The sequence below is a fragment of the Conger conger genome, chromosome 18 (genome assembly GCF_963514075.1).
Source record: "Conger conger chromosome 18, fConCon1.1, whole genome shotgun sequence".
Lineage (NCBI taxonomy): Eukaryota > Metazoa > Chordata > Actinopteri > Anguilliformes > Congridae > Conger > Conger conger.
In genome coordinates this window covers 9970001-9982351 of record NC_083777.1, presented here as the reverse complement: position 1 = coordinate 9982351, position 12351 = coordinate 9970001, and the positions used below count along the sequence as shown (strand labels likewise).

Here is a 12351-nt window from a genome sequence, read left to right as displayed (position 1 = left end):
TTCGGTTTTTTTCAGTTGTCTAGAGGGGAATTTAAAATGGTAAGATTAAATTGAACTGCAAATTCGTATCAAGGACGGATGACAAAAACAGAGGCCTGTAGTTTTTATCTAACACAAAAATAAATCATGTACGTTTATGATAAAATGATAGAACACAATTAGAAATGTTTTTTGTTTTTTTTACATTCTGTATACCGGGCCCGGACTATGAGAGTCCAGAACACAGTGGTTTAAATGATCCATTTTATTTATTTTCATTTTTTGCAGCTCTATCTCATGAATATTAATAGTAAACTAATCCCCACTTAGCATTACATTTCAGAACAGTCTGCGCAAAGTTTAATAGGGACAGTCTTTTTAACACACAGAGGGGAAATGTGAAAAGAATTAAAGAACAACTCAGCCGGTCCAGAAAATAAATGAAATCAGCCCAGAAAGAATCATAGCTTTGGAATCAAAGAAAGTACCTTTCAAGCCTCCCGTTCCCAAAGAAATGCCAATAAAATACGGTAACAGAATATGATGGAGGGCGCACTGTTTCCTTAACCGTTTCTCAAAGGCTTGGTGAGATGCTCTGAGGAGCCTAATAAGCCTTGGCTCGGTTCTTTTGTTGATCTCACAAAATCAACTCATTCTAATTGAGGCCGGAGCTGAAAGCGAGCTAATGTTCAAAGCAAGTGACCGCCCGACGAACGAAATTACATTTTTTTTAAACTATATGGGACACACAATCAAAGACAGGATTTACACGGCTCTTCTATACATCTAAAAAGTCATGGACACATGCACGTTTGAAAGAACTAAGGTGCCGCTATGGACTTTTAAAGGTTTAAGTGAAAATATAAAGCCACAGAAAAAAAAGTTTTAACAAAATAGATAAAAGTTGTTAAAGTGCAAGTATTAAGCGGTGTTTGTGCATACTACGTTCAATAATAATAATAAAAAAACTAAAGCATCTTACACCAGCAAAGTGAGGCCTATGCCCTCAAGTGAGCAAATGTGTAAATGGCGAATAGTTTCTCCCATCATAATAAGTCTGCAACCCCGAACATTTTCTGTGGTAGAACTCTTAGTACAGAAGAGCCGTTAACAAATAGACAAATTGCAACATGGACTTCACACCACAAAAGAGATATTGCTTTAACAATCCTGCTGATTTTGTGTTCTGTACTCCTGATGTCTGTTTAAGAGGTTGTGATCAACCTGGTTTAGGTATCAAGATATCAAGTAGCACTAACCTTTTGTAATAAGAGTATTTGTCTAATCCCAAATTGCAGTCGAATTTTCTTAATGCTGAGCTCGTAAAGCCTGGGATTAGGGCTGCGACGAGGGAGGGGGGCGAAAGTTTTGTCTCTTTAGCCGGCAGGATTGGAGCAGGTCGTGAATGTTGTCGGTGCTTATTAAAACGATGATGCATAAAATACGATATTGTAAGAACCATGTGCAAAAGGATCCGTAACATCTTCCCTTGGTACTTTTTTGTAGTAAGTAGGAAGGACATTCAATGGCAGGGGCTTCGCGAAATCCGACTGATCAACACCTGCGAGGTGAGCGCTGCAGACATCAAAGTATTTACTGGCGCAACACACAGGAGATTAATCCAGTCCAACACATGGATCGGTATTTCTTCCTTCTTAGGAGTAATGCCTGCATTTTACTGCACGCATTTTGTGCCAAACGTGTTGCATTAATATTAGCCTACTAATGCTGATATTGTCTTTCCTTTTCGACTGTGTAATTCGTGTTCGCTACAACTGCAGTCAACCTTTTGGGAAAAGTAACCTACCCAGGTAAGAATGAGAATTATTTTATTATTTACTTATTATTTATTTATTTTTGTTAATAGTCTAATATTGGAACTCGGGTTTTCAGAATCGGTTTGATTATAGTTTCTCAAAAAAAAAGAAAAAAAGATTATAGCCTAGCCCAGCTATATATTTTCTTCCTTTTAGCGCGTTGAGGTTATGAGAAGATGTTAAATTGGTATCTGATCCTTCAGCCATTTTAATATTTCTGAGAGAGTGAAATTATTATTTCAGAAATGAGTAGGCTATGGGGATTTATTGCATAACTCGATATATGTCACGAATTCTCATTTATATGCATTGGCTTAGGCTACATGGACTATTTAAAACTTCCCTGCAACAGTCTCGAAACAATTGCATGTAATGTTATTCCGTGAAAAATGGGGTTTAGGATTTTCATGAAACCCACTTTTTCAAGTAGGCCTAGGTTACTAGTATAGCCAAACAAACGATTCTGAAAGGCTACTAATAATAAAGTCAATGCTCTTAAAGTTCCCTTACAGCTTGCTTTGGTTTGTAACCGTGCGATATTTTACAAAGAAAAAACTTCATTCAAGGGTTTTCTGTAGGCAACACACTTTTGATATTTGCAGGATTTTAACCAAAAAAAACGACATATGCACCTTTTTGAATCGACAGATTATATAGCCTCGTAATGCTTGCTTTGGTTAAATTCACGCAAACTATTAAAACGGTTTTAAACGTCAACTGGGTTCTACCACAGGTTAGCCTAGCCTCCTTTGAAGAGACTGCTTTTTCCCCGGGTGTAATCGGTTGCGAACGCAATTAATTGTCGTCTATTCAGCAGATTACAGTCACCGGTGTTAACAACGAAGTCATAAAAACAAAAACAAAACGCCTTAGGGGACATAATATGGACCCGCAGTTGGACCCAAGCAGAGAAGCGCTCACTAAATTAATTTGAAAGTATTAAAAAGGCCAGAGAGGACGTCAGCTGTCAAAACTTATTTTCACAGTTTAATCAGAGACGCGGAGCTGTGACTATGGGTATTCCGCGGTCAGCTATGAGGTGGTTCATAATTTCAACCTTTTCCCACATAAGCAGATGTTCTGTACAAAAATATTTCGTCTAATCTGCCTCTCAGGAATGTGTAATCGGCATTAACCTAAATTACACCAACATGCAAACACAAATGTATAAATTGCCAAAAAGCGGTAAGGAGTAAAGGGCTTCTCAACGTTGTGGTGCAAATGTATGTTTTCGCATAAACCTTTCCATTTTATTTTTTATCTTTCTACAATGGGTCTGTATTTTATTTTAAAGCATGATGGGAAAATAAGATTATAACGTAATAGAGGAATAATACAACGGCTTTAATGTCCTTGACTTAATTGATCTTGGTGCTGATAAAATGACAAACATCTTTAACGTGCCCGTAATCTCTTCATAGGCTAATCAGTAAATGTGGATGATTGTGAAATTATGAATTGATGGTGCAGGTTTCGCAGAAATTTTGTTGCTTTTACTTTGACTTTATTTGGTATATTAAATAATAAACTTGAGCTCTATTATTGTATTAATAACCTGGTAATAATATACGCTTTCTAAATAAGAATAGGCTATACCGCCTGGAAGGCCCGAGTTAGGAGACCCAAGACAATCTAAGCATTACACTCTTAATAACAGAGCATTTCATGATGTATATTTGCTGTTGTTTTTAAAGTAGCCTATACGTAGCTTACACCTTTCAAGCTTTATATTCACTGAGTAAATATTTTCGCAAAGCAACTACCAACACATAAGTAGAGTATGAAAGTACTGGGAATTTATTGAAGACTGTTATGACACGAGAATAAATAAACAGGTAATTGGTCACACAAAAATACAGTTGCACCAGATGTGTGAAACCTTGATATCTGCACATGACTGCATATTTCTCTTTAAAGTATACAATAAATATTAACAAAAAAAACAAAACAAAACAAACAAAAAAAACGTAATTGAGCAAATGTACACGGTCAGGATGTTACGGTCATTTGTAAATGACCAAATAATGGACAAACGGTAATAAATAATCACTTGTTCGCAAAGGAATTGTAACTTTTTTTCTTGAAAGATATTTATCATGATATTCAATATACAATCTGGTCGTTCATTCACCCTCCCATTCAATCCCACCAATCATTTTAACATCGTCTCTAAATGCCAGATAATGGCTGTTGGAGCAACAACTAAACACGTTTTATTTTATTTTTTTGCAATATTCTCCCCTCATAAAATGGTTCGCAGCTATGTGCAAACCATCTGAAAACGGAACAAAATTGTCAAACAAAATCGTAAATTATAGAACACTGCTTACAATAACAAAAAGGAAAACAAAATTACATTTCCCACTAGTGTTTGCCCTTGACTGACACCCCCCTACATTATGAACAAATACTTAAGATGAAATGTACCTAAAAGCGTTTAGAAATGTACCCTTTATACAGTAAAACACATTCAGTATGAGGCTGTGTGTCTGTAGATTTTTTAGTAAAAGTCAAAAGCCATTGGATCAAATATTTTCTTTATAAAACCTTTGATCAGTATCGAGGTATCAAATGCCTCTGGCTCTTATGTTTGTATTTTCTGGTGCTGGGATGCATATTATATTGAAAAAGTACCTTACTTGTTTGAATAAACAAATAAATTAAAATTAAAATAAAAGATGGAACCAAACTTGGTTCAGTACACAGCACTAAAAAGCTACTTTAAAAAAACGTAAGCAGTAAACACTACACAGCTGTGAACTGAATGGTTACTGAATTTTAAGGTTTCTGTATTTAAGTGTTTTTCTCTCCATTATACGGACAGAGTTTACTAAATCTCTTGTATGACAATCACTGAAGGACACATTTTTCTTCTTTCTTGGCCATTTTTCCTTTGTTTTTCTCCAGAGTCCGCTCCAGGTGTTCATCTTCCTCTTCAGCCCTGGGGAGCAGAGAAGCACAGTGAGGGCACTGCACAGGCCAGGCAGTGCACCCTAAAATCCTGAGCCCTGAGCCCTGAGCCCTGAGCCCTGTGCCCTGTGCCCTGAGCCCTGAGCCCTGAGCCCTGAGCCCTGAGCCCTGTGCCCTGTGCCCTGAGCCCTGAGCCCTGAGCCCTGTGCCCTGAGCCCTGAGCCCTGTGCCCTGTGCCCTGAGCCCTGAGCCCTGAGCCCTGAGCCCTGTGCCCTGAGCCCTGTATGAAGGAGTGTGCAGGACCAGAGAGGCTCACCTGCGCCTCACCCAGCTAAGTTGACTGAACCTGGGATGACTCTTGGGCCCTATGGGGCTCTAACAGCTCTGGGGCTCTAACAGCTCTGGGGCCCTAACAGTTCTGGGGCTCTAACAGCTCTGGGGCCCTAACAGTTCTGGGGCCCTATGGGACCCTAACAGTTCTGGGGCCCTATGGGACCCTAACAGCTCTGGGGCCCTAGCCGCCCTATGGGGCTCTAACAGCTCTGGGGCCCAAACAGCCCTATGGGGCTCTAACAGTTCTGGGGCCCTATGGGACCCTAACAGCTCTGGGGCCCAAACAGCCCTATGGGGCTCTAACAGTTCTGGGGCCCTATGGGACCCTAACAGCTCTGGGGCCCTAGCAGCCCTATGGGGCTCTAACAGCTCTGGGGCCCAAACAGCCCTATGGGGCTCTAACAGTTCTGGGGCCCTATGGGACCCTAACAGCTCTGGGGCCCTAGCAGCCGTATGGGGCTCTAACAGCTTGGGGGCCCTAACAGCCGGCCCTTGTCCTGGTCACTCACTGCTTCTCCTGGGCGTCCAGGTCCCTGACCAGCGCATCACGCTTGTTCACCAGAATCACCAGCTCATCCAGCAGCAGCTGCTCCCGCCGCTTCTGGGCCTCCGTCTTCTGCCAGTCTGTGAAGACACAGCACCACTCAGCACAACCCAGCACAACCCAGCACCACTCAGCACAACCCAGCACCACTCAGCACAACCCAGCACAACCCAGCACCACTCAGCACAACCCAGCACAACCCAGCACCACTCAGCACAACCCAGCACCACTCAGCACAACCCAGCACCACTCAACACAACCCAGCACAACCCAGCACCACTCAGCACAACCCAGCACCACTCAGCACAACCCAGCACCACTCAGCACAACCCAGCACCACTCAGCACAATCCAGTACCGCTCAGCACAACACAGCACAACCCAACACAACCCAACCCAGCTCAGCACAACCCAACCCAACTCAGCACGACCCACCCAACTCAGCATGACCCACCCAACTCAGCACAACCCACCCAACTCAGCTAAGCTCAGCACAGCTGAACCCAGCTCACAAGTCACAGGATTCAACCACTACAGCCCCCCCCGCATAAGACTGCCCTAAACAGGTTCTGCAAGAAAACAAATACACAACATCAACAAAGTACCATCGGTGAGAGAGAGAGAGAGAGAGAGACTGGCCATTTTCCATTGAGCATGGAGCACTCCCCGCGTGTTTCTGCACAATGCCATATGGGCGTACACCTTTGGGGTAATAAGAAGGTTGGGTAATAAGACACGTCTAATGACTTCTGTGAAAACTACCAGTTGATAAAATGGGGGTGTAAAGGTGTGCTTGCACTGCACATGCTCAGGTACACGTATATCTGCAGTGAGCGCAGATGGAATCAGACCCAGCCAATCCAGACGGGGGTCCCTGAGGGGCCCTGCGACTCCCCAGAAATGGGCCTTTCTGGAAGACTCCTCCCGCAAGGTGAGGCCTCCTGCCATGGACTCGAACACCAGCCCAACGCGAAGGACACATCAATATCCACAGAGGAACTAACCAGCGTTTAAACGCACTGCTGGAGCTAAATCAGGCTGAGCAGGAACCATTCTCCAAAAAACATTAATAATAATAATAATAATAATAATAAAATAGAAACCCCAGCGAACACAAAAAGGTCCTCACAACGTTGCTGCCATATCGAGGCAATGTTCTAACACTGACGAGACATTCCACCGGCACTGAGCGGAACATTTTGTCTTCACTGGGCTGGGAGACTTAAATTAGGCAGATGAATATCTAAAAATAATTTATTATAAAAATCATTCTTTGGACACCAGGTCGAAATCCAGTTCAAAGTTTATGAAACATAAATATTTTGTCTCTCTGCAGCCGTTGGGTGGGTCTGGCGCTGGGCGCTGTGTTTGACCTGAAAGGGCTCCTCCCTCTCTCATTTAACCTCGCCGCCTTTGAAGTCAGCCGCTGAGCCAGATTAACACGGTTACAATATTTGCGCGAGTTATTTTTTTCCTCCTCCTCCTCCGCACCAAATGAAATTCCTTAGTGTTGTGCGGCTACTTTTAAATTTGCAAATACATGGAGAAAAAAAAAATCATTGAGGTGCCTTTGAGTGTTGTAAAAAGGGGACAAATACAACAAAAAGGATATCCACTTCTCCTGACTTAAGCCAGGGCTCAGCCGTGTTTACCCAGCGACTGAGGCAAGTGAAGTCAAAAGAAAAATTAATAACATAAAATCCCTAATCTGGGCGAGGCACAGCGCGTCCACCAGGCTCTTTTTTTGGGCAATGTTTCCCAGAATCCTCTTCTCTGAGTAAAAAAAAGAAAAAGCAGAGCCCTGCCTGTGATCACCCAAAAACCAAAACAGTCCCTCCCCCCCAAACAGCACTGGCCCCTCGCTCTCGTGGGTCTACGCTAGCTGCTAACGGGACGAGAGTCTGAACTTGTCGAGCATTCATCAGTCTTTGTGGGCCACCCTTCTCCATGTCTACGGGCTGCTCTGGCCGCAGAGAGCCGGGAACAATCCCCACTCCAAGCACGGCACACAGGCCTGCCCAGAGGGCCAGGACAGGGCCAACAACAGCTCATCCACCAGGCCTCACATCCCTGAGAGGGGTCTGAAGAAGAAAAAAAACACCCCCACCTAAACCCCCTTCTCCTTTTTCTTTTTCTTTTTTTTTTTTCCCCCTTTTCCATGCACATGCAAGCTAAAAAAGCCAAAGTTCTTCCCCAGCCAGGCAGAGAGAGAGCGAGCTGTCAATCAGGGCCCCGGCCGGCCCGCCCCCCTCATTAAGAAAGTAAACAATGAGGAGGGAATGATGAGAGACAAGGCAGAACGAATGAGGAGCGAGAGGAGAAATCAGACACCCGCGAAAGAACCTACAACCACTCACACAAGATCCCTCCGCCCTCCCCCCTCACTGCAGGAAGGAGAGGAGGGGGAGGAGAAGGAGGAGGGGGGGGGGGAATGGGTGCAAAGAGTGTGTGCAATCCTTTTGGATTACTCTCCCCTCTCCCTTTCTCCACTGCCCTGGGCAATCACGTTAAAACTCACATGGTCGCTGCTTATTCAGATAACCTTAACAATGCACACCAATGGTAACCATGTGAGACTCCACAAGCCACACAAGAATGCACTGGTTCAAATCCCCATGACCCCCCTCCAATGCAAAATTTATTCAAGAGCGCAAACTGCTCAGTAGTTTTAGGAGACGAGTGCTTCTTCGGGGAGTTCTGCCTAATATTTGCAAATTTGCAACGAGATGCAAGTCTGGAGCAGCACACAAACACTACAATTTGGCCCTGTTTGTTTTTATTCAAAGATTTTCTCAAGCACTCAAGCAAGTATTTTCTTCATTTTGGCCGCTGTTTTAAAAATGATTTGTGTTGTTTTGTTGTTGCTGCTTTCGGGGTAGGAGAGAAAAAAGCAAGCAGGAAAACCTAATTTCACAAGAAATTTCTTCTGCAAGTAGTTGCTGAAAGTGAAAGTGCCAACAGACGGAAAGCATGAAACAAAGTTACATCGATCGCACAGAGAATGATCTTCTCAGAGAGAAGAAAAAAGGGTTAGCTGAAAAGCCATTCTCTTTGTAAAAAACAATAGCAGAAAGAGAGAAAAAAATAATTCAGAATAACAGTTGGGATCCCGGTTGAAAATGTAAAGGCTATTTAGAGAAGCCATTGAGAGAAGCCCCTTTCTTAAGGTTACTGGCTACATAACAATGCAGATTGAGTTTGAGAAAGGACGGTTCACTTTTGAACACAGGGTTACCTGCTTAACAAAGACCGGGGCAAGATGAGAGAGAGAGGTAACTATCCCCATTACCGGGGGAGAAAGAGAGAGAGGCACGGAGAGAGACCGCAGTCAAAGTAGAGCTGCATGCCGCTAATGACCAGGGACATTCTCATGGAAAAGGGCACAGAACGGAGAGATAAAACAGAGGACCGAACACAGTGTTGCTTGCCAAAATTAGGATCCCCCAAATTAATATAACTCCTTGGTGAGGAATTTGATTACACTTAAGCGACCTGGAAATGTCAAAGTAAAAAAACCCAAGGTATCCTCATGACTACACAGTACAAACAATAACTTATGCGACTTGCTGGATGAACGGAAGCCCTAAAAAGCGCAATCAAATAACTGTGATGATAGTGTTACTAATTTACTGTACCGTAATTATATATGTCAGGCAAATTATTGTATTAATCATTAATGTGTTTATGCGATTGAATCTCTTGGCATATGTTTACCACGCAATTAAAAAATGAAAGGGATACGAAAATAAAGTTTTGATAAAAGAGCTTTTAATTGAAAATTCATATTCACCGGATCCCTTTGAAAGCGACTTCTTTTAACTTTCGATTTAAAAAGAGCAACGTCTGCTTTAAAAAAAACAACAAAAAACTAAACTGAAAAAAAAACAAAACGACAACACTAAAGCAGAACACTAAGAAATTGTCCTCACTTTAATAGAAATTAACAGGTTCCCCACCCCACACCTTTTTCTGAAAAGTGCAGGGGGAATTGTCACCCAGCCTTATCTTTAGTTCCAGTCAACTAGCAGCCCTGAAAGAGTTTGTGCCATCATCAGAGCTGGCCATTTGATAGGATTCTCCGAGTGCACCTAATCAATCTGTGGAATACTGCGACCCGGCCGTGTAACAAAGCTCAAATAGATTTACAAATGGGGTTGTTGGGGGGGATAAGCCTCTGCACAGGATTACATATTGATTTTAAACATATAAAAAAAGCTTATCATATAAAACCGTAACTACAGAAAAAAAAAAAAAAAAAAAAAAAAAAAAACGTGTGAGAAAGCTATGCATAAATCCCTTTAAGAAAGAAGAGTCCGCTTTCAAACGCTGGACCCGCGGAGAGAACGAAGTCGCTGGGAAAAAAAAAGAGGAAGAAGAGAGGAGAAGAAAAAGAAGGGGGCGGCCGGTTTCTGCGGCGGAAAGGTAACCTCGACGGACCGCTAAAGACCACCCTGGGCTCAAGCGGCTTCTCCAGGCAAACAGCACGAACTGCGGAAACAAACGAGGACAGTGCCGCGAGACTACTCCTCACGCCTTCCGGAATGTTCTTCACCCTGTTCACCAGCCGCTGCGGTCCGCTGACAGACCCAACTTAACTTACCCCCCTGTCACTCCACCATCAATTAGCCTTCCCTTCATTTACACTATGATCCTTCCATTGTCTCCTGCTTTAATAAATGATATACGTTCTCTGTAATCAGCTATCTTTAATACAACCTTCTCAACATCCAGCTAAGTCTTACTGCGAGCAACAGCCAACAGCCATTAAACCAGAATTGATTTAAGTGGAAATCCTGCCCTTAAATGTATGTACTGCTATTTTATTTGGGTTTTTTATACATGAGACATTTGGTGTCTGCTGTACTCACTAATTGTTTATTCTTATTGCCCCCTAAGTCACCTTGCTGTCTGCACAGAGTAAAATGATTTCCGAAATTCACATTAACAGCATCTTCACCACATAAGTGTGTTAATAGGACCTGAAGCACACAGAGGATGTGGTGTAGTCTCCATCTGTATACACATCTATTAGCACATTAGCCGGAGAGGGTGAATCTCTATATTAACGCTCTCTCAGTCTGGCCAAGCTCATCGTTCTGTTAGCACACCTAACTGCCCCCTACCTCTTCACACACTGCTGTGCGTTCACATGCAGCCTTCCCCCGACACACCACTGCCCCATCCCGGAAACACACCAAGCAGATTAACAGGGTGTGTGTGTGTGTGTGTGTGTGTGAGAGTGCACGTGAGGTTATGCGTATGTGTGCGTGTCTGTCCTGTTGATATACGTGTGTCTATGCACGTGGTGTTTTTGTCTGTGGTGTGTGTGTTTGTGTGTGTGCACGTGTGTATGCGCCAGTGGGCTGTGTGTGTTTGTGTGTATGTGTGTGTGTGTGCGCCTGTGGTCTGTGTGTGTGTGTGTGTGGGTATGTGTGCACCTGTGGTCCGTGTATGCGTGTGTGTGTGTGTGTGTGTGTGCGCGTGCCTGTGGTCTATGTGTGTGTATGTGTGTGCCTGTGGTCTGTGTGTGTGTGTGTATGTGTGTATGTGTGAGTATGTGTGTGTGTATGTGTGTTTGTGTCTGAATGTGTGTGTCTGTATGTGTGTTTGTGTGTGCCTGTGGTCAATGTGTATGTATGTGTGTGTGTGTGTGTGTGTGTGTGTGTGTGTGTGTGTGTGTGTCTGTGCTGAGGATGCGGAGCTGGTGTCTACACTGACAGGTCAAGCTCCTGGCCCTGATAAAGCACCTGGGCTTTTCTATCAGTTTCTGTGGCTGAACACCTCTCGCCCCTGTCTCTCTCTGTCATCAGCTGGCCAAGCAAATCAGCAATTACCCGCCTGTATTGCACCGCCCTCAATGGGCCTGCTGGAGCACCAAATAGGAAAGCCTCGCAGTCTCTTCCTGCTGCCAGTGGGTCAGAACTATCTGCCTCCCAGAAGAAAGCCCTACCTTTGAATGTTAAGTGCTCACCTTTAAAAAAAAAAAAAAAGCGCTTGCTGATAAGTGGGAGCACTGAAAAAACTCAACAAGTTGAGTTTGCAAGATGCGCATGCAGCCGGTTAGAAACGGCACGGGGAAAGCGCAAACCGAACAAGCTATTTTAGTTTTAGTATACTTTTAAAATCTCATTTGAAGTATTATTTGGTGATTTAATAAACAGGTTCTAAAGGACCGGGTGTCCAACTGGAGGTGAAAGAGAAGGCTGACACGGCAGCCTACGCCATTTTACAAACGTAACAAAATCCACACGACAAATTTACTGCACGGCCCAGCAGTCTGTTTAAATACTTGACACCTCGAGACCGAGAACCCTCCTCTCTACTCGAGGCTAACGCATAAAGGATGAAACCAAGGAGGAATGCGAATCACAATGAAAAAAAAAAACAACAACTTCTAATTGAAACAAAGTGAGGCGACTTCCCTGTGCTTCGACAAAAGCTCCGTCCAGAAATTAACAATTAGCCGCCATTCGAAAACGGCGAACAAACAATACGTAGCAATTACTCCCTTCAAATCCACAGTATATAAAAGAGCAGATAAGGGCCCGGGCGAGGCAGGTGCCTGACGGATATAACAATAATAAAAAAAAAAGGTCCCCGCCTCGTCTCTGCGCAACTCCCGTCCGCCAAGTCCACAAAAACTAATTAGAATCGATTTATTATGGATCAGGTACCTTATCAGGTGCAAAAAGAAATGACCACGGCTAGCCACGGGGTGCAGGGGTCACCATCGAATAGCAAAATCAATTTGCATTGATTGTAAAAGGTT

The 12351-nt window shown here is 43.5% G+C and overlaps 1 protein-coding gene across 2 annotated transcripts in view; it reads right to left on the bottom strand.

Annotated features, from left to right (window-relative positions):
• Nucleotides 1-3570: 3570 nt before the first annotated feature.
• ehbp1 (EH domain binding protein 1) overlaps nucleotides 3571-12351 on the bottom strand; it is a 159103-nt gene continuing 150322 nt past the window's right edge. For both annotated transcript variants that reach the window (XM_061228057.1, XM_061228058.1), the window contains 2 exons: nucleotides 5549-5663; nucleotides 3571-4737 (listed from right to left, as the gene is read on the bottom strand). In XM_061228057.1, coding sequence (XP_061084041.1) covers nucleotides 4647-4737; nucleotides 5549-5663 — 206 coding nt within the window. In that variant the 3' untranslated portion in view covers nucleotides 3571-4646. The remainder of the gene's footprint in view (nucleotides 4738-5548; nucleotides 5664-12351) is intronic.